Here is a 21,527-nt window from a genome sequence, read left to right as displayed (position 1 = left end):
GGAACTGGATGCAAAGCATGCGTTTAGCCCCTTTCTCTCTGTGCGGCTTGCCCATCCTCTGTATTCTGACTCGGGACAAAGCCCTTCACTGGATGCCAGGAGCCATGGGCTTAGACTCTAGAGCCACGAGAAAAATCACCCTCTGTTGTTTACGATTCACAGAGCCTATGGCACGATGCCACAGCAGTTGAACTAACCAAGATGGTCCCTTTCCTTAGGAATCACACTGGAGCGCCTGCCTCTGGCCAGCCTCACCTTGGGCATCTCAATTCTCTCCTCTGTGGGGGCCTAAGTTTCACACCGCACAAGTGTGAGTTCCCCGGAGAACGGGGAACCAAGGTAGAGTGAACAGGTAAAAGTGGGAATGTTCACAAGGATGGCTGGTTCACAGAGCCTTAATTCCAGGCTCCACTCCATGGAGACTGGGGCCCAAGGGGAGCCCCGAGGAAACCAGACTCACGGAACTAACTTGATCTCCTTTTCCAGATGGCCCGTCTCATTGCCAAGCCCAGCCATGTCCCAGTTCACCTATCTATGCCCTCCCCAGTCTGGGCACTGGCACCCTGGCTGTGAGGTCTAGCTCGGGTGATGTCGAGGTAGTAGTCTCCTCAAGGGGCCCTTGCAGTTCCTCCCCAGAGCTATTCCTGGCCTGGGTGCTCCCTGCCCCCCGCCCCCCTGCCTGACCTGACCCCACAGCTGGGAATGGTTTGCTGGGGGTGGGGCAGCCCCTGTCTATATAAGCCTGGACCTAGGTTTCTCGGGCACCCTGGTGGCCCAGACCTGCAGCTGACCCTTAAACACTCCAGCTTGACCCCCCTCCCCACAACCAGCTCAGAAATGACAGGAAAAGACACCTCTGAAGCGTCTCTCTCTAGTCCAGGGGAGACCGTGCCTGAGCCTGCCAAAGTGCCAACCACGGAGCCTTCTGGAGAGGCCACGGCATCAGAGTCCCCGGGGCAAGAGCAGGCTCCAGAGCCACAGAAGCCTGGATCTCAGGCCCTGGACCCTGCAGCCCCTGAAGCTGCTGCTGGGCCCGCAACCACTAAGCCTGAGCCTCCAAGTGAAGGTGACTAGACGTGGGGGCAGGTGGAGAAGGGAGGCCGGTGTGCATGGAGGGGCTCTTCATCTCACCCTGGCTCCCCCCTCCCCCAGATGTCCCCAGTGCCCCACTGCAGCTGACCTTGGAGGATGTAAGCCACAGCTCTGTGACTGTGAGCTGGGAGCCCCCCGAGAAGCTGGGGAGACTGGGGCTCCAGGGCTACGTGTTGGAGCTCTGTCGAGAGGGAGGTGAGTACCAGGCTCAGCCCTACGTCCACCCAGATGACAGGGGGCCAGGACAGCAGGGACAAGCCCGGTCCCTGCAAAGGGTCAGTTCAGGGGGAAGAGAAAGGGAGAAGGTGTAAGCCGTGGTCTTAACTGCCTGGCTGCCACCTGCTGCTCCATAGGAACCTCTGAAGGAAAAGAGAGGTCCCATGACCTCAGGAGACCTCCCATCCTCCAGCTCCAGGGAGACTTTGGGTAATAGAAGCGGGTCGGGGAAGGAAGGGGAGGAAGTACCGAATCTCAGAAAACCTTTTTCAAGGGGAGTTAAGCCAGGAGGCAGAAAGCGGAGGTGGGGGGTGGGGGGTGATGATAGAGAGGAGGGAGCAGTTAAATAAGAGATAGTAAGGAGCGCTAGGCAAAGTAGACCCTGACAGCCACGTTCAGCCTGGCTTCTGTCTCTGCCCCTACCTTACTTTGTGTGACTTGGTGAACGTGCCCAACCCTCTCTGGCCTTCTGCATCCCCGCCTCTGGCCACCTTCCCAGAGCTCTAACACCGGCTGTCTTTGGTGTTACGTGATGCTACAAAATCAGGGAAGGGGGCAAGAGAGACTGCAGCCTAAGAGCGAGGTCAGCTTCTGTCCATCACCCTTGAGAAGGGAAGCCCCGTGAGAAGGATGCCCCTGCCACACCACTAAAACCCAGACACTCTTCCACTGCCCTCAGCCTCAGAATGGGTGCCTGTGAATCCCCGGCTCGGTGATGGTGACCCAGCAGACGGTTCGAAACCTGGCCCTGGGAGACAAGTTCTTCCTGCGTGTGACTGCAGTGAGCCTCTCGGGGGCCGGCCCCGCAGCTGTGCTGGACCAGCCTGTCCACATCCAAGAGCTCGTTGGTAAAGCCCCTCTTTGCCTCTTGTTCACAGACTGGATATAGTGGGGAAACTGAGGCCACGGTCAATGGGACCCAGGCAGCCCTTCCCCCCACCTCACACTCACATGCACAAGCCACATGCTAACGTGTCTTGCCTTGTGAAAGGTTCAGGCTCTTCATCAGCAAGAAGGAGGTCCAAGAAGCCACTTCCCTGAGTGGTCCAGCCCCTCCTCCCCCACCACCACCCTCAGGGAGCAGATCCTTGCTGCCCAGGGATGACGCCCAGGCTCCCAGCGCTAGAAGCCATCCATTCTTACTTTTTCCTAATCTTAATCTCTGAAGCCATGGGAGTTGCCTTTCTGTTTCCCCAAACCTGGGCTCCAGGCTCTCTGGAGGTTCTGGAACACAGGGAAGGCCCCCATTCCCCCGTTGTACCCTGGCCCTAGCAGGAAGAGGAGGCTGTGCAAAGGGTCTATGAGGCTCTTCCATCCCCAAAGGGCAGTGCCTCTGAGAGGACCCAGGACCAGCTGCTGTCCCTGTTGCTAATATTTCTATTTGCGGGGTGCGTTAGCCTTAGTCCCCCGACCCCCCTCCCAAAGCTGCTCAGGTTTCAGACTGTTAATGACAGTGAGTCATTTGGTCTGATCTCAGGTCTCTGGGGACAGTGCAGGGCCCCCGGGGTGAAGAGAGACATGGGCAAGCAGGTGGTCTGAGACCTCCTCCATCTTCCTTCTTGTTCCTTGAGGGATGGACAGAGGCTGGAGACAGAGCCTGCCTTTCCAGACGAGGCATCTGGGAAGAGAGGGGTCTCGGCCATAGGAGGGCTCAGATCTGGATTCAAGGAAATACACGGCTTTAAGGTCTAAAGACATGGAAAACCAGAACCCAGACTGTCATAGCTTATTCAAGCCAGGCAGGCCCCAAAGGGCCCAGAGACTCCCACAGAGTGACCCAGTCTCTCAACAGTCTCAGATTCTGGTGCCCACACAGGACTGTTCATAGCCACCAAGCTGCTCAATGTCTGCTCTGGTGGTTTTCAAAAGCCTCACTCTCTGGGTGAGATCGCACCACCTCCCACCACCTTGTGAGCAGCAGGATGCCTGTGCTGACTCCAGCCTGGAGGTGCTAGGAAGTCCTTCTGGTTGGCAGAGTCCCAGATCTTCCCCCAGGGCCCCAAGATGCTCAGACTTTGAAATGCCTCTGAGACCTTGGTGTTGAAGGAGATAGCCAGACTCAGCACCCACCTCTCCATTAAAATTCCTCTGGCAGGAGAGAAGGGGATTTCCTGGAGAGAAAGTGGGGAGAAGGCTATGAACAAGCCGGGAACAGCCGGACTTCTCACGGGCTGGGCAGGCCAGGGCGGGGGCCTTGTCCAGGATCCTCAGCTGCTCAGCTGTCCCCTCCTCTTGGCCACCTGGGGCTGCCAGGCATGCCTGACCTCCTGGAGAGGTCCCCGGAGCATTCCAAGCCAAGTGCCTGCTCAGCTAATCCTTGGAGACACAGTGTTCCTTCTTATGTCCTCCTACATGCCACTGACCAGCTGCTACCACCTGTTTACTGCTTAGGAGGCTCAGGCTCAGTCCCCACACCGTCCCCCAGGGACAGGAATGGCAGTTGCTGCAGTTTCTCTTGGAATGTCCAATGGCACCTGACTAGGCCATAGTCGGGAAAGTGGTTCCTACCAGAGTAAGGAGGCTGAACTAAGACTTCAGGAAGGACTTACCACCATGACACTGAGCAGAAGCTTGGGTACCCGCTCTAGCTTCTATGCGAAGAGCCTGAGCCTCCCAGCAGCCCTAGAGGCAGAGACTTGAGCCAACAAGGTTCCACATTCTCAGGAAAGGTCCTGGGACCCTGGATGCTGTGTATCGGCAGGCAGGAAGCCCGCACACACACTCATTCCCTCTCTAGGCACATTGGCCGACAGGTGCAGAACCTGCCTCCCTCCAGGGGGAGACAGAGGCCAGCCAGGCCCATCTGGAGCTTGAGAATGCCTGGGCCTCAGGGTAAATCCCAGCCTGGCAAGGTTGAGGCGCCAAGGGAGTGCCGGAGATACCAACCAGTTCACACTGTCGAGTCCCTGACCTCTCTGGAGCCTCTCAGTTCTCAGCAACCCAAAGGCCTAAAGGGATTTGGGTCCCTCAATCTCAGCGTTGAAGGCTTTGCCCTCCCAGTGAAGAGGCAGCCCAAACGGTGGGAACATACTAAGTAGGACCTGTCCTGCCTAGCCGGGAACCCACAATTGCTTTCCCTTTCTGCCTCGGACACCCTCACTCAGTTGGCCTAAGCCCAGACATTTGTTTTCACACAGAAGCCCCCAAGATCCGTGTTCCCCGACACCTTCGGCAGACTTACATCCGCCAGGCGGGAGAGTCCATCAACCTGCAAATCCCCTTCCAGGTAAGCATGCCTCGCTGATAAGGGCCTGATGCGTCAGGAGTGGGACCTGGGAATGTCAGGATTCTCACTGGAGTCTGCCTGGGACCCATACAGATGGCTGGCTTCCCAGTTTTGCATCTAATTCAGTTGTGAGTGGACAGATGGGCAGCCGCCAGGGCAGGCCCCACACTAGAAGATAGATGTGGCTCTGGGTTGTAACGGTGGGATCAGCGGGACAGGTTTCCCAGGTGCAGCTAGGGTGGGGCGCTTATCCCAATCTGCACTTACACCAAACCCATCTTTGTCAGGGAAAACCCAAGCCGCAGGCCTCTTGGACCCACAACGGCCATGCCCTGGACAGCCAGAGGGTAAATGTGCGCAGCGGAGACCAGGACTCCATCCTCTTTATTCGCTCAGCTCAGCGCTCAGACTCAGGCCGCTATGAGCTCACTGTACATCTGGAAGGCTTGGAAGCCAAGGCCAACATTGACATCCTAGTGATTGGTACAAGGGCAGAGGGGGAAGAGCTGGCTCAAAACCCTTGTCCCCCACATCCCAGGGCTTTGTAGCGGGCCTGCTTCCCCTCACCTCCCTTCATCATCTGGTCCTGCAGAGAAGCCCGGACCCCCAAGCAGCATCAGACTCCTGGATGTCTGGGGTTGCAATGCGGCTCTCGAGTGGACTCCACCCCAGGACACAGGCAACACAGAGCTCCTGGGCTACACAGTGCAGAAGGCAGACAAAAAGACAGGGGTGAGGCTGGCTGGGGCATAAGAGGGATGGGAGAGAAGTGGTCCAGGCCAAGAAGGTCTTTCCCAATAAGAGGCTCAGGATGAAGACGGGGCCAGCTACTGCTAACTGACTCCTTATATGGTCCTGGGCAAGCCTCTGCCCTCTCCATACCTCAGTCTTCAGGGTGCATTGCACTGGGCTGCTAAGGAACGATCTTATCATGTATATAAATCACCTGGCAATCCGCTAACTGTAGACCCTGATGCAGACGGTTGGGGCTGGGGGCTGGGAACCCACATGGCTAAAGAGTGCCCAGGTAATGAGGCTGCCTGTCTGCCAGCCTCACTTAGAGGAGGGGGGCTCTTGGGCTCGTAAGAGTGACCCAGGAAGTCCTTCTCCCACTTCCGAGTCCCTCAGGTCCTATGCTGAATGGTTCAGCCTCCCAAAGCTGGGGCGTGGAATGAGCCCCTCCGAGGAGGATTAGGGTAAGCAGGGGAGACAGGAACGGGGTAAGGGCTGAGGGTAACCCAGTCATGGCCCCTGCAGCAATGGTTCACAGTGCTGGAGCGCTACCACCCCACCACCTGCACCATCTCAGACCTCATCATTGGCAACTCCTACTCCTTCCGGGTCTTCTCAGAAAACCTGTGTGGCCTCAGCGATTCAGCCACCACCACCAAGGAGCTGGCTCATATCCAGAAGGCAGGTAAGCAATTTCGAGCCCGGGCAGGACACGGAAATCAGGAGTGGTATTACCAACATCTGTCACTACTTCTTCTTCGGAGTCCCCACATCCCTCTAGGCTTCTCCTCAGTCACTGCTCCTTGGAACATTTGCTGTCTCCCCCCCCCACACACACAACACTCAACAGTTCTGCGTGAGTGTATGTGCAAGTGCGTACACACACTGACGTGGAGTGACTGTAAATAGCCCGTGTGACTGACAGATTTTAGCAAACACCAGAGTATCGCCATGCAAATGAGCAGTGCCCCTCGGGAGGCTGGGTACTCCTAGAGACGCCTGCGGCTGCTCACATCACAGAAGTCACTGGGTCTCTTGCACGGTGTCCCCAGGTGCACACTCTGAAGGGTGACGCAGACCTGACAGGTACACTGGCAACGTGTAAAGACAGACACCTCCCCATCCAAAGACTGGCTGTGGTATTTACTGTCTCCATCAGGCATCTGGTCAGTGGGGTCAAATGTGAAACTTCAGGACTCCACCTTGACCCCTGCCGCTCCCAGCTCCTCCCCACAGCATACCCATACAGCGACCCTGGAAGCCACACGCTTAGTTATTGTTCATTTTAATTACATTTATTTGTGTGTGAGTGTGTGTTCACATGCACGCGTGCACGCGCATGGAGACTCTAAAGACGACTCGTCCGTTCTCTATCTTCCGGGTCCCAGGGATTGAACTCAGGGTGGCAAGTTTGGTGGCGGGCACCCTTACCCACTGAGCCACCTCACTCACCCTGGAAGCCCAAGCAGCACGGCCATCAGAGTTTTGTGTTTAGAAGAAAGGAAAGCCACTCAGGTCTCAGAGACAGACAGAAATGGAAAGTGATGTTCGGCTTACCTCACCCCCCTGTGGCTCTGGCTTTCCCGCCCATGCCTCGCCGTTCGCCTTCTGACCTGCCTCAACTCCACTCAGCGAGGCTTTCTCTGGCGCCTGACAGTCTCCACATGTTGTTGACCAGGCTGAGCTTCCCAAGGGTTGGGGTTGAGGCCAGTCTTCTGAAGCCCCCCTCCATTCCTATAACCTCAAATTCTCCCCAGATATGACTGCCAAACCTAAGGGGTTTGTTGAACGAGACTTCTCGGAAGCCCCCTCGTTCACCCAGCCCCTGGCGGACCACATCTCCACTCCTGGCTACAGCACACAGCTATTCTGCAGCGTCCGAGCATCACCTAAGGTGAGGGGCCCTGGGCTGGTGGGGTGGGCAGAGGCAGCGAGGGCTGAAACTGTCTCTTGAGAGCTGGTTCCAACCCATGTTTTCACTTCATTATCCTTCATCTGACCTTGCCTCCAGCCCAAGATCATCTGGATGAAAAACAAGATGGACATCCAGGGTGATCCCAAGTACCGAGCGGTTTCTGAGCAAGGGATCTGCACCCTGGAGATCCGGAAGCCCAGCCCCTTTGATTCTGGAGTCTACACTTGCAAGGCCATCAACGTGCTAGGGGAGGCCTCTGTGGATTGCCGACTGGAGGTCAAAGGTGGGAGTCTAAAGGTTCCCCTTAGTGCCTGGCCATGAGGGGACAGGCAGAGTCCCTCTTTGGAGCTTAGAGTGAAAACTGGAGTGGGAAGGAGACAAGGCGTAGGGACAGTTTGTGTGGCTTTCCAAGTGGGAAGATGTTCTCGCTGGGGCCTGGGGCACTGGAGATCACTGACCTCGAACCTCTCAGTTCCCTCCTGTCTCCCCCAAGCTCTAACCTGCAGGATCTCTTTCAGCCTCCGCCACACACTGAGAAGCAATATGGGCAAGAGACTGGGACAAGGAGACAGGTGAGCAGATGGACCCACCCCTTCAGCTACCTCCAGTGAGAGCAAGGGTAAAGAGGACACTGGGAAGAGAGAACCCACTTCCTAGGCCCAAAATTTCACTGGAGAAGGGCTAGGGAGGGAAGGCAGTGGACAGATGTGGGTACAATTTCGCAGCTAAAGACAACTAGCATGCACGTTCAGTTTGGTAAAGACAGTGTAGGGCTGGGCCATGCTGGTGAGGTCTGGAAGGGAAGGGTCCAGTGGGTGGTCACAGGACAGGGTCTAGTCTTGGCTTTGAGTGACTGTAAACATAGGTATTCTCTTTGCACCTTTTTCCTCCTCAGAGAAGTGGGGACCCAGCCCTGGCCGACCTGCTTCATTTGGTGGCTCCGAGGCTCTGGATGAACTAGAAGTCTCTAGAGCTACACTAGGCAGAGTTCAGCATTGAGAACTGAGCCTGAGGAAGGACAGAGAAAGGTGGCGGCGGCTCTCTACCTGACTCCCCAACTTCTCTTCTGGCAGGCTGGGTCACATACCAGGGCTCAGAAGGACATTCTCTGCCAGGTCCTGCAGACCGAGGATCGGGCCTCCAGGCCCCAAATGTCTCTCCACGGATACCCAAGACCAAGACTCCATAGGAAGAGCTAATGGAGAGGCCTGTGGTATCTGCAGGCCTCCCTCCGCCAGAGGCTGGAGTCCAGACCCAGGAGTGGGCTTGGCAGGCCTCAGGTCAGGCCTCATGGGTACAAGAGTGCCCCAAAGGTGCGGTGACTGGTCCCCCCCTGCAGAGCTGTACACTGGGTGAGAAGCAGTCAAATAAATGTGTGTGTGGTGTTCCAGCATGGGGCTTCTGTGGTAGTGTCACGGTGAATGGGAAGATACTATGTTACTATGCAGAGCAGACACTATGCCATGAGGAAGGTGCCAGCCGGAAGGGTCTCATGGTAGCACAGGACATTTTTTTAGACATGTGAATGTTCTGGATCTTGCTTTCTGATTCACAATTTGCTACCCTAAATGCGTAACTATAGCAACAGATACACCATCTCCGGAACCTTCCTTCTCCCATCTGCCTCCACACCCCTCTCCCAGCTTTTCCCCTCATCCAATCTTCTCTGCTGAGGTGGTCTAGTTGCCCTCGGCCAGTGCTGGGGTAGTGCCAGCACCACACTCTCCACAAGGGTCCACAGTCTTTTATTAGACATAGGGACCTCCTTGAGAGCCAGGGACGCCTTACCTCCAGCTGAGGGAAGAGCCTGGAATCAAGACTTGGGGTCAATAATCACACTCAGAACCTGTCACCCTCCCCCTGCCTGCTGTCCACACAAGGAAGAAATTCGGGCTCAGCAGGGTATGGATTGGTCCTAACTGAGACCCACAAAGGCCTACACTCTGTTCATAACACAGCTTTTGAAGCCCCTAAAAATTGATCTTAATCCCCCGCCCCCAGGAGCATTTTGGGTATTTCAACGATGGCAAGGCAATGGCTCACACTCTCAAGAGAGCGTCTCCTCTGGTCTGGTCTGGCCTACTGTACTCCATACCAGGAGTGCCTATAGTCGCCTGAGACCCTCTAGGATGACTTCCTCCTCCTTCCCACTCAAGCAGAGTGCTCCCAAGGGCTGTCCTTTCTAGGGCTCTCTTCTCCTGGGGCCCAGAAGCAGGGATAGTGTCATCCAGGAGTGTCCAGGCCTGTCTCTTTCTGGGAGTTGGTGACATTTGGTGGCCCAGAAGACAAAAAGTTACATTGGGAGCTCCCAGGAAGTTCAGGGCGAAAGGATTCAGTGCTGCCCCCTGCTGGCTAGGTGAGGCCAGCACCTACTGGACCATGCTCATTCCCCAGTGCTTAGAGGCCCCCTGGCAGGCAGTCCAGGGTTGTGAATAAAGAAAATGTGAGACACGATCCTTGGTCCCATTCCTTCTGCCTCGCCCAAGGATAACCCCAGACTTGTCGGGGTAAGGATTGCAGGCATCACAGTACCTGTACGGCCAGAAACACAAAATCCTTGGAGGTGGGGATGAGGTCTCCTTCCCTGAACTTTGCTATCTTTCCTACAGAACGGGAGAGAAAGAAAAGCCAGGGCATACCCACTTCTCTCTAGCCATCCTCTGAGGGGGTCTCATCCTCTCCTTGAAGTTGGTCCCTTGGGCCACCAACACCTAACAGCAGGCTCCCCTGTTTGACTGTAGAACAGCCGGATAAGGGGCACTCAACACACCCCTCTCACCTCAGGGTACCCAGCTCCCCGCCATAGCCTGACCCACCTCCAAACCTCCTCCAGCTCCCCAAGGTACAGGCTCCTTGGAGAAGGGGCTCTGCTCTATGGCATCTCTTCAGAGCCTCCCTGGTGCCCACAGCCCACACAGCCCAGCTAGGGAAACTGAGGAAGAGCAGTGGAGCGGTTGGGATCCGAGGGATGAGCAGAGAGCCACTGGATGTGGGCTGGAGGGAGCAAGGCGGAGTCTAGTCCTCAGCTTTGTCCTCTGGGAGGTCGTCGTCGATGGCAGGCTTGGGCTGGCATCGGAAATGGTCGTTCCAAATCTTCAGAAAGGTGACCCGAAACTTGTGGATGCGGAAGGCGTAGACGATGGGGTTCATGGCTGAGTTGCCGTGCGTGAGGAAGATGGCGATGTAGATGAGGATGCTGGGTTTCTGGCAGGTCGGGCAGAAGAGGGTGATGCAGTTCAGGATGTGCAGTGGCAGCCAGCTGAGGGCGAAGAGGAAGAGGATGAGGGCCAGAGACTTGGCAATCTTCAGCTCCTTCCCGTAGTACTTCTGCGGGTCACCCGAGGAGGCCGACACCTTTTTGTTGAGCTGCTTACGGATCAGGTAGAAGACCTCCAGGTAGATGAGGACCATGAGGAGCAGCGGCGGCAGCACCCAGACGAAGAAGTTGAAGTAGACCATGTACTCCATGCTGATGACCTTCTCGAACTCACACTTGATCACCGGCTCCCCCACGCTGCCGTTAGCTGCCCAGGCTTGCTCCACCACACTCAGGTTGTTCCAGCCGAACATGGGTGTCAGGCCTACAACCAGGGAGAGGATCCAGCAGCCAGCGATGGCCACTGCTGCCCGGCGCTGAGTCACCACTGTCTTGTACCTGGAGGGAAGAAGGACAGGGTATGAGAAGTGGCCCATGACTATAATTGCGGACCCCTCCCCCGAGGCCCATCTGCCCTTAGGGATTCTAAGAGGAGGTTTCTCCACCTCCAAGGTGGTGCGTGTGTGTGTGTGTGTGTGTGTGTGTGTGTGTGTGTGTGTGTGTGTGTGTATCTTTAGCTCAGGGACTTAATCTTTAAGATCTAAGATTAGCCCAGAGTTTGTCAATTCTAGCCTCATTTCTCCTCCAATAGAGAGAGGAAATTCTGAGTAGTGATAAAAATAATAACAGAAGCTGGGCGGTGGTGGTGCACGTCTTTAATTCCAGCTCTTGGGAGGCAAAGCCAGGTGGATCTCTGAGCTGAAGGCCAGCCTGGTCTACAGAGTGAATTCCAGGACAGCCAGGACTACACAAAAAGCCCTGTCCTGAAGAAGAAAAAAGAAGGAAGAGAAGGAAGGAAGGAAGGAAGGAAGGAAGGAAGGAAGGAAGGAAGGAAGAAAGAAAGGCAAAGGAGGAGAGAGAAGGAGGGAGGAAGAGAGGGAGGGAGGGAGAGAGGGAGGAAGGAGGAGGGAGGGAGGGAGGAGGGAGGGAGGGAGGGAGGAAATAATAAAGGACCTCTTTTAAGAGTTTCAAGCAAACGGCTAAGTACCGCTGACTGTGCCCGCCTTGACCTTCCTAGATTCTCACTGTTGGGCTGTAACAGTCCTGGGGTAGCAGTATAAGGACAGCCCACTATGGGGTGGAAAACGGTTCCGAAGCCTTCCCGAGGCCACACAGAAGCTAACAGCACTGGCTTGTGCTTCCTAACATGTCCCCATTCCCCCAAAGAGCCAGATGATGAGCCACCCAAGAGGGTCTCAAGAATCCTTTCCACACCGGACCCACTTCGGGTCCTGTTCTGCTCGGCTGTAAGCATCTCTGGCTTCCTTGGCTTCCAGTTCCCCTTTTAGTCATAGCACAGGTCGGCCTCAAGGACAAGCTCAGCAATGCTCAACTAATCGGAACTGATTCTCAGGGAAGAAAGCCCAGCGTTTGCTGAGCATCTGCTAGCACGTCCTACTCCCTCCCATTCACTCACTGGCACACTTGAATGGATGCAGTTCTCAACAGGCTTCTCAGAGGCTTTCTGCTTGGGGCACTGTTCTCTGTGCTGGGAACAAGATAAAACTTTCTGCCTCTACATGCTCATATTTGTTTATCTTTTTAAAAACATGATTTATTTATTTTTATTTTAGGTACACTGGTGTTTTGCCTACATGCATATCTGTGTGAGGGTGTTGGATCCCCTGGAACTGGATTACAGATGGTTGTGAGCTGCCATGTGGGTACTGGGAATTGAACCCCAATCCTCTGAAAGAGCAACCTGTGCTCTTAACCACTGAACCATCTCTACAGGCCCTGTTTATCGTTTTTTTTTTTTTTTTTTTTTTTTTTGTTTGTTTGTTTTTTAAAGATTTATTTATTTTATGTGTTTGAATGATTTGTCTGCATGGACGTGTACTCTGTGTTTATACCTGGTAACCAAGGGGGTGAGAAGGGGGCATCCGAACCACTGGAAATAGAGTTACAGATGGTTGTGAGCTAAAATGTAGGTGCTGGGAATTGAACCCGGGTCCTTTGCAAGAACAACAAGCACTCTTATCTGCTGATCCATCTTTCCAGCCCCTGCTCCAAATATTTTTTAATTTTTTATTACATTGTGTGTGTGTGTGTGTGTGTGTGTGTGTGTGTGTGTGTGTGTGAGTGTGTGTGTTCACCACAATGCTCCTGTGGAGATTAGAGAACAACTTGGGGGAACCAGTTCTCTCCTTTCCACTGAGTGGGTCTTGGGGATCGTTGTCAGGCATGACAGCAGGTGCCTTTCTTACCCACTAAGCCATCTCACTGGCCTGTGTCGCTCATGTTTTGGATCAAGTGACGACAGCACAGACGCAAGGAAGTAAGGGCTCTCCGTCATCATGCGCCGTAAGGGCTCTACGTCACCATGCGCCGTAAGGGCACTACGTCATCATGTGCTGTAAGGGGTCTACATCACAATGTGCCATAAGGGCTCTACCTCACCATGCGCCGTAAGGGCACTATGTCATCATGTGCTCTAAGGGCTCTACGTCATGATGTGCCCTTCTAAGCAAAGTGATGCCAAGCGGTACAGTTTCCACCCTTTTCCAGGTCTGCAGACACAGAAGACACAGGCATTTGGAATGACTCACAGGAGACAAGACTGCCTATCATCCAGAGGTGACAGCCTCTCTTACCACTGAGGGTTGAGGGTTTTAATACTATCCCCGGGGGCTTCCCACTTCCCGTTAAAATCCTGCTATCCAGAAGCCAGCCACAGTGTCCTCTGCCTGCCTGCACTCTAGTGTTGAACTGAGTGCCAGAGGCTGGGGCCTGCCCAGTTCTGTGCCAAGGAGCTGGCACAGTGGCTGCAGCTTGCCCAATTGTTATTTTCCAGTGCGGCTCCTGAGAGGGCTGGGGTGGCCTCCTGAGCACTGGGCGGTGAAGGAAGGCTTCCAACTGTTCTTCTGTCTGAAGCCAGAAGGATCCTCAGCTTTCTCTTCCTCTTTCTTAGACACAGTTCTTCTGGACCATAAGGATCCGCTGACACCCACCTGCTCCTGCAGGCTACGGAGATGAAGAGATAGCTAGGAGAAAGCAGATGTCCCTCTGAAAGGCCAGCACTGGAGGGGGCTTTGGAACCTCATACCCAATTCCTTCATTCCAACCAAAACCGTGAGGACTCCAGCCCACTCTAGCACCTTTAAAACCCCGACTGCCCCCCACTCTGTGACAGCAGGATTCTTGTGTTCCCAAACTATCAAGAAGCCTTAAAGCTGGCTCGTTCCCTGGTGCCTCACTCTGCCACTGCAGTAGAAACTATTCTCCTCCCTCAGATCTGCAGCAGAACCGCCAGGCTCCTGCATGCTTCATAGGCAGACGACCTGAACGTGGGCACCGAGTCTGTAGCTTGCTAACTCAATTCCTCCTCCCTCCTTTGGAGGGTAAGGATAAGATCGAGATAATATATGTCCAAATACTCTGCAAATACCCTCTTAGTACTCCCTAGCCTGAGCTCTTAGCCCACCAAGCTTCTAGACAAACACACACCTACAACATCCCAGTGCCTCTCAGAGCTCAGCAAACATAGCCGGGTACTATTCAAACAGCTCAGCCAGGTCTGTCTCATGGGGATCTCCAAGCCTCTCCATCATGGTCTTCCAGACACAGGGAAGCAAGTTCTAGGCAAGAATTTATAGGGAAAGAACACAGAAAGGCAGATCACCTTATGGGGTACTGCCTTGACCTTCATCTGGTGGAAGGTGGATAGACCAAGGTGAACCTCCTCCAGACCAGAGGGGGTGCAGGAAGGGTGGGGTCAAGGGTTCTGCTCCATATCACTGTGCAGCAAATCTTTCCTCTCCATCTTTTTTATAGTTTGGGAAGCCGTTTCACAGCCAGGTCTCAGGGGAACTTGATAACCACACTGTGTGGGCGTGCAGCATGCAACAGAACGGCAGTAGTATGGATTCGAATGTCTGCTTGCCCAGATCTCCTACTTCCAAAGCTCCTTCAGGACCCAGGCTAACCGGGTCATTTAGACGCAGGTGGTGGCAGACTCCGAATATCCTTTGCTTTGGCGTGCGAAAAACGGGACCCATTCAAGGAGGGCACCACCCAAAGATGGAGGGTGAACCAGGTGACCCCAAGTGCTGAAAATGGGGTCTATCCCAAGACCACATACAGACACCAATGACAGAGGACATGGACACTATCCCAGATGGAAGAGAGGGGACCCTGGAAAGGGGTCTTCTCCCCCGCCCCCCACTTACCCTTCCTGACTGCCTGAGGGCCCCTGGGGGCAGAGGTTAAAGCTTTCCTGGGGCTCCTCCAGCGCCAGGTCCCAGTCGACCCTACAGTACGGGGTATCAGTTCTCATCTGTTTTTCTTGCTATTTTCTCCTTGGTGGGAAAAACTAGACCCAGGACCTTGCCTGAGGTGGGGCAGGCTCCCTGGGACCAGGGGAGACACTCATCTCTCGTTATGTCTGGGAATAGGAGGCTGATGCATGGGGTGGGGCCATGGAAAATGTCTCCCATTCTTGGGGAAGTCTCTCTGAAGTCCACCCTCAGGGGCTGTGTTGGGGAGTGCTCAGTCTCAGACAGAATGTGAAAACAGTGGCCTAACAGCCCCTTAAAGATCCAGCAGAGGAGACAGGCACGGAAGCCCTTGCCTATGATTCCAGCACTTGGGAGGGGAAGCAGAAGCTGAAAGATTAGAAGTTTAAGGTCATTCTCAACTAAGTAATAAACATGAGCAAGCCTGGGCTACATGAGACCCTGTCTCAAAAAAAATTAAAAAAACAAAAAAAACAAGATTTAACAGAAGGCTTTGAGCTGGGTATGGTAACTCACACCTGTGCACCTGACCCCTGGAAGTAGAAGCAGAAGGATCACGAGTTCATGGCCATCCTAGGCTAGGTAAGTGAGATCCTGCTTCACTACCACTCCCAAATGTGACTCAAGGAACCAGAGAAACCAGGGTAAGCCTACCACCTCCGGTGTCTGCCTCACTGCACAGGGAGTCCCATTGTTCTTGAACAGTTCCTTGGTATTTTGTCTTTACATGAGTGTGTGTGTGTGTGTGTGTGTGTGTGTGTGTGTGTGTGTGTACAGGCACACGGATACCATGGTTCTCTCCTTCCACTTTGTGGGTTCCGGGGATCGAACTCAGATCATTGGGCATTGGCAGCAAGAACCATCTTCACCATCTGACGGGTACTCAGCACGGTATCTTTAAAAGTCAAACCGTTACTAACAGCATAGTGTGTTAGCAGGCATCTCCTTGTGAGTCGTGATAACATGAAAATCCTGGAGTAATAGGGTGGTAACAACCTGAGATGGACAGCGAGGACCCGGGAAAGAAGTCGAAGGCTGCTGTTGACCTCTCGGTGTGAGGTAGAGAGGTTTACAAATCTGTGTCCAAATACAGCAGGGCAGAGGAAGCCATGCTCTTCCCCTGAACGTTCATCAGGGCTGCCCCATGAGAGCAGGCTAAGGGAGGACTACCCGGAAATAACAGGTAGCTGGTGATAATAACAGTCTCATGGCTGTTCAGAACTAACATCCACTGTCGTCTGTGTTGGACATGGGCTCTGCTGACAGGATCCCCCCACTCTGCGGGACCCTAAGTACTATGATTATCTCCACTGGATGATTGTAGTCATTGAGACTCACAAGACCGGAACACACAGCCAAGGCCTCTCACAGCCTGGGAGAAACAGAGACGGAATTTCTAAGTCTGAGATGTGTCTACATCTAAAGCCTGTGCTACATCAACTGGGCCACTCTGGGAGAGAGAGACTGGATAAGTTTGTAGCACAGGAGCCCTGAGAACTGGAGCTGGGCAGGCAGAGCCCATGACTGAGACAAGACCCAAGCTGAAAGTCGACTAGCCACCAGCAAGTTAGCCAGGCAAAGACCCGGGCTGATGCCTCCCAGACAAAAGGCACTGTGAGCATGGAGGCCAGGACAACCTAAGGAACAGAAAGAATGCTGCACGCAAGAGCCACGGGAGAGGAGGAGCTGGCTAGTTCAGCAGAGATCTGGCCAGTGCCTGTCACCTAAGACCGTAGGTCCTAGGGTTTATTCTAAGTGCATGGAAGCCATTTTTCTGCAAAGAGTGACAAAATTCATTTCCAGGTTTAAGAGATGATGTGCAGTGTTGAGTGGAAGTGTCGCGGCAGGAACCAAGGGAGAGCAAGGGAATCGGCACAGCTAGTTCAGTCACACAGGCAGGAGACAAGGACGGACGCCTCTGTAGACATGGTAGAACTGGGGCAAAGGGTATGGCTTTGGAACATACTTAGGAACAGGGCAAACAAGACCTGCTGCTAAGTGTAAAAGTCTGGGTGGAGGAAAGAATCAAGCAAGATGACTCTGAATTCTATCCTGCCCAAACTGAGCAACAGGGCCAACATCCAGCATCCCTCAAGCAACCCTGACCCCCTCTTACCTGGCACTGAACCTCACACTGCTCACCTGAGAACTGAACCCCACCATAGGGAACAATCATTGTTCGAATATCTAGAGTACCCTATCACTTCAGGGCTTCTGTACTCCCTGCTTATCTGGGAGATTCTTTCTCCCCCTACTCAGATCCCAGTTCAGATGTCAGCTCCTCAGAAAATATTTCAGAATCATCCTGAAAACAGAAATAGTCCCATCACCCTGGAGGCTCTCACCATACTTAATTTTCTGGACAGAGATATCACTTTTCGCTGTATCTTGGCATTGGTGGTATATGTATTTCCCTCTAGAACTGTGCAAAAAGTCCTTTAGGATAGAGCCTCACTAGCATGCTCACACTGCACCCCCAGCACCTAGAACAGTACTCAGTAACCACGAATTGAATGAACAAGTAAGTCCATGGGAAAATGGATTAGTGAATCCACGCATCATTTAATCCAGAATGACTGACTGAGAAGCCACCATGTGACACATCCTAGGGAGCCAGAAATGAGGACACAATGTCAGGTGCTTGGCTAGTTCAGCAGAGATCTGGCCAGTGACTGTCACCTAAGGCCATAGGTCCTAGGGTTTATTCTAAGTGCATGGAAGCCGTTTTCTGCAAAGGGAGTGACAAAATTCATTTCCAGGCTTAAGAGATGCTGCCAGGTGTAGCACCGCACACCCTTAATCCCAGAACTCGGGAGGCAGAGGCAGCTCTGTGAGTTTGAGGCCAGCCTGGTCTACATAGCGAGTTTCAGAGCAGCCAAAGATACCTAGTGAGATCCTCTCTATAGGAAAACAAACAAATAAATGAAAAGTAAGAAAGTCAACTGGAAAGGCAGATCAGAGCAGGACCATGGAGCAACATGCCCTGGTTTATTCCCTGCTGCACTGGAAGTCCAGGGATCTGGGGCCCAACAGGCAATCACTGGCCTCCTACTTGGGCCCTATGACCTAAGACTAGGCCTGCAAGGGCCTCTGGTAAGAGGGATAAGTAAGTACTACCAGTCAGTCACCAATTCAGCCAGACAGTTTGGAGTCCAACACTGCCCCTGCACACTGAGACCAGAAGAGCAAGTTCCTCGTCCTCCAGCCTGCACCCCAGTGCAGCTGGACCTGCTAAGACCCAGAGGGAGTCGTCGTCTACAGCCGCCAGCTCCTCATGGGTCCTTTGCCTCGTGAATGTTCTCTTTCATGGATGAGATCACTTCCCCTTGGAGGCTGGATGAGCAGCAGGTGGCCTCTCCCAGCCACAGCATCAGAAGAGGGTTCTGTCTGGCTGCCTTTAGGAATAGATTTTAGGCTGACTCTGAGAACATGAACAATAAGTCCCCTCTGGACAAGAAAAGCTCACAATGGACATCAGATGAAGAACCCAGCATGAGACCTGGGTAGGCAAAGATGTTGACAGAGAAAAGAGAGAGTAGTGGGAAGAGAAGGGAGCCCAGGGCTGTAAAGAATTCTCTTTGAATGGCTGAGACCGGCCAGGCAGGAAGGTGAGAGGAACCTCGCTGTCACTGAAGGAAGACTGGAGCGCAGCACTGGTCCTTAAGCTGTCCTGGGCTTTCTCTCCCATCTTTGCCCTGCTCTATGGCACAGAGTGGCTGACCCCTGGGCAAGCTGGGTCTCAGAAACACTGGCTTGCTAGAGAGCCCAGAGGGAGCAGGAAGCCAGGCTATTTGTTCATCCTAGCCTGTGGCCCTCAGGCTACGGCTTCATCCCCCTGCCTCTCCCCTCTCCCCCACACAGGCCCACCACAGCCCAGCTTCCCGTCAGCCTTCAGCCTCGGGGTCTTTTCCTGTTGTTGCTAATCCCTGGTTACTGCACCCTCTGGTTGGTGTCTCCGCTGCTGTATTACTTTGTACGCAATCCCTGGTGCTGGGAACACCTGGGATGATGTCTGGGTCAACCCTAGGAACATAGGGAGTGGCAGCAGGCAGAACCGGGCTGTCGTCTCCAAGAATGGCTGCAAGAGGTGGGCTCTGGCTGTGAGTGAGCGGGCCAGCATTAGGCAGGCATTGGCTCAGAAGGGAGGGAAAGCTAGCTGCATGGTGGGGCTGGAGACGGTTGAGTGTGGTTTGTTAGAGTGTCGGTCAGCTGCTGAGAGCCGGGCAGTGTCCTCGGACCTGCACACCCATTTCTGATCTCCTTCTCTTCAGCCAGGCAGCACTGGGCATTGGAACAGGGAAAGGAGATTTGGGGGGGCGGGGCTGAGCTTGTGCCTTTCCGCATCTTCCATGGGACATCCTCCATCTTTCCTTCCATAGCCTTGGCAGAGATAGAGCCGTATTTCACAGCGCTGGTCCCCTCCTTCCGGCCTCCCTTCTTAAGGACAATCTCAGCCACTTGTAACTGGAAACTTGGATTTCAAGACCGGGGAAGTAAGGCTTTCAGACATATTAAACTACTTCCTGCAGAGAAATTTTTCCTCCCAAAGGAGAACAGGAAATCAGATACGATCAAAGGCACTCGGCACACTCCGGGGGCCAAATATTTAATAGTAACATTTCCCAGAGGAGTCTGGCTCAGGGGCCCAGGGAGAGAGCCAGACGTTAGGGGCTTAAGGATCCTGCTCTCTTGATCCATGTGACGTCACCCACCACCCAAACATCAGTATCCACTGACCCCCAAAAGAGAGGTGAGCTAGAACCAGTGGGCCAGTCTCAGGGCAGCTCAGAGGTGGGGGGTGGGGGGTCTCTAACCTTCCTGAGAGAAAAGAGCTGGATAAACTAATTAGGTCGTTAGCCTAATGGACCTTGCAAATAGCTCCTGGTCACTTGCTGAGGACAAACAGCTCCACAGCCCGGTGGGGAAGACAATTAAGTCCCCGTGTGTGATTCAGAAACAGTCTCTGAGCCATGACCCACCACCCCTTTCCTCCTTCCGATTCAGAGCCATCTCTGGGTGCTGAGGCTGAAGGAAGAAACACAGTCACCGTGCAAAAGGAACTCCGGGTCTGAAGAAGGAGGCCCAGGCCTACGCAATGGAAGAAGAGCTGTGTGTGCCGCAATGCTCAAGACAGAAGACCCTGTGCAGTGAATTCTCCGATTTCTGGGTCACACAGACACCTGCCTTCCCAGTCGGCCATGAACCCACACACTCTGAGATGAAGTGATCACCTCTCTGGATGTGTCCATCATCCCTACAAAGGGGCTTGGGTGTGCCCAATGGCTCCAATCCCCAGGACGCTGCAGGGATGAGGTGTGGAGGGTGGGTCTCAAATTTGGGGAGAATTTCAAAACAGAGTTGCCTATGGCACCCTTTTCTTTCTCTCTGGTCCGAGATGTAGCAGGGTGTTTCCTTGAAAATAGGAGGCCCAGCTGATGGTCCTTAAAACTGCCTGGGTGACCGTGAGATGCAGACACCTCTTCTCTCTGAAGGCCAGATCCAGTGCCCACATCCCAGTGAGAGGCATTCCTTGAAAAGGGGGTACATTCAGGGAACTGGATGCAAGGCTTAGTGCTGCCAGCCAGTGCTGCTCCCAGGTTGGTTTCTTCAGTCCTTGGGGAAAAGCCAGGCTGAAGAAAAAACCAAGGACAGCGGCCTCACCTGCTCTGGGTAACTGGCTCACTGGTGGGATGGGATGTGTGCACAGATGCACAGATGCACAGATGCTGTGTGTAGCTTCCCCGGTAGGACTGTCCTTGCTGACAGGAGCCAGCACAATTCCTTTTCCAACACTATGGAGAGGTCCATAGTTGGAGTTTTTTTGTTTTGTTTTGTTTTGTTTTGTTTTTTGGGGGGTGGTGGTTTACTTCAGCCTTTCACAGGTCTCTCCAGCTCTGCAGACTGGCCACTTAAAGGGGCAGCAGGGGCTCTCCAACCCAGCTGGTGCACAGAACGGGTGGGACCGGATGGGGCCGGCAAGATGCACGTTTCTCAGACTAGCAAAGTACCGATGCCCATGCTGCTGCTGTCAGGAACCCCAAAGACAGGCTGTCCTCCTTCGAATCGCTAGCTGTGGCAAGGTCCTGAGGTGGCAGTGGTGGTCCAGGCTTTGCCACCAGTGAATGGGAACTGGGTGAGATCTTCCCATCTGAGACATCTGTGTATTCATCTGAAGCACAAGGAAGGGATGAGACGTGCTAAAGGTCTGGTAGATCATGGTTCCCGTCTAGAACGTGTCAGCCTCTCCACCAGGAGAGCCAAGCACAGCACTAGCAGAAGGGTCATGACACACTGAGATACCCCGCGGCCAGTTTGCAGCTTCTGATTGCTCCCCAGAGGCTGCCCCTCCTAGAGGGGGGTTTCCCTGTTACAAACTGCCCCACAGAGAGGAAGGCGGAGGGCGAGATGGAAAGGAAAGAGAATGGATGTTCTGCTGGGGGAAGAAACGGATGAAGGCATGAAATCTGAGCCCAGGCTGCATCTTGGGCTTCTCCCCACTCAGCCTGTGGCCTTGAGAAGTAGCAATTCTCTAGACTTCGGAGGGTGGGGCGGTGGGGCCTCTTGAGTTTATCAGTCAGCAGCTCTGGCGGACTGTGTTATCAGGCCCGGCCTGTCAGAAGAAGCTCCCCGCTGAATCTATGGGAAACACAGTCAGCTTCTGCAGAGATACAAACAGGGTGCGGGGACGCAGATGAACAAAAAGACACTGTTCGGCTTTGGAAGGACAAGCGCGGTTCAGTTTGTTTCCGCAGCCATTCTCCCAGGGCTGGGGAATCGATGTGTCCAGCTCTATCT

The 21,527-nt window shown here is 54.0% G+C and overlaps 2 protein-coding genes across 5 annotated transcripts in view; one reads left to right on the top strand and one right to left on the bottom strand.

The window, feature by feature from the left end:
- The first annotated feature begins 565 nt into the window (after positions 1-565).
- On the top strand, positions 566-8,572 carry Mybph (myosin binding protein H). Its single transcript, XM_037211397.1, is given in 12 exon segments — positions 566-1,066; positions 1,153-1,287; positions 1,988-2,016; positions 2,018-2,156; positions 4,446-4,534; positions 4,822-5,017; positions 5,127-5,266; positions 5,792-5,951; positions 7,024-7,160; positions 7,278-7,464; positions 7,700-7,753; positions 8,077-8,572. Coding segments are annotated over 11 exon segments (1,593 nt in total). The 5' UTR covers positions 566-702; the 3' UTR covers positions 7,717-7,753; positions 8,077-8,572.
- The window catches only part of Adora1 (adenosine A1 receptor), a 37,114-nt gene continuing 22,126 nt past the window's right edge, over positions 6,540-21,527 (bottom strand). For 3 of the 4 annotated variants that reach the window (XM_028876608.2, XM_028876611.2, XM_028876610.2), the window contains one exon: positions 6,540-10,836. In XM_028876608.2, coding sequence (XP_028732441.1) covers positions 10,197-10,836 — 640 coding nt within the window. In that variant the 3' untranslated portion in view covers positions 6,540-10,196. Of the gene's footprint in view, positions 10,837-12,704; positions 12,790-21,527 lie in introns of those variants that run through there. The other variant, XM_028876609.2, reaches the window with a different exon arrangement.

The sequence above is a fragment of the Peromyscus leucopus genome, chromosome 15, assembly GCF_004664715.2.
Source record: "Peromyscus leucopus breed LL Stock chromosome 15, UCI_PerLeu_2.1, whole genome shotgun sequence".
NCBI lineage: Eukaryota > Metazoa > Chordata > Mammalia > Rodentia > Cricetidae > Peromyscus > Peromyscus leucopus.
This window is presented reverse-complemented; position numbering and strand designations above follow the sequence as displayed.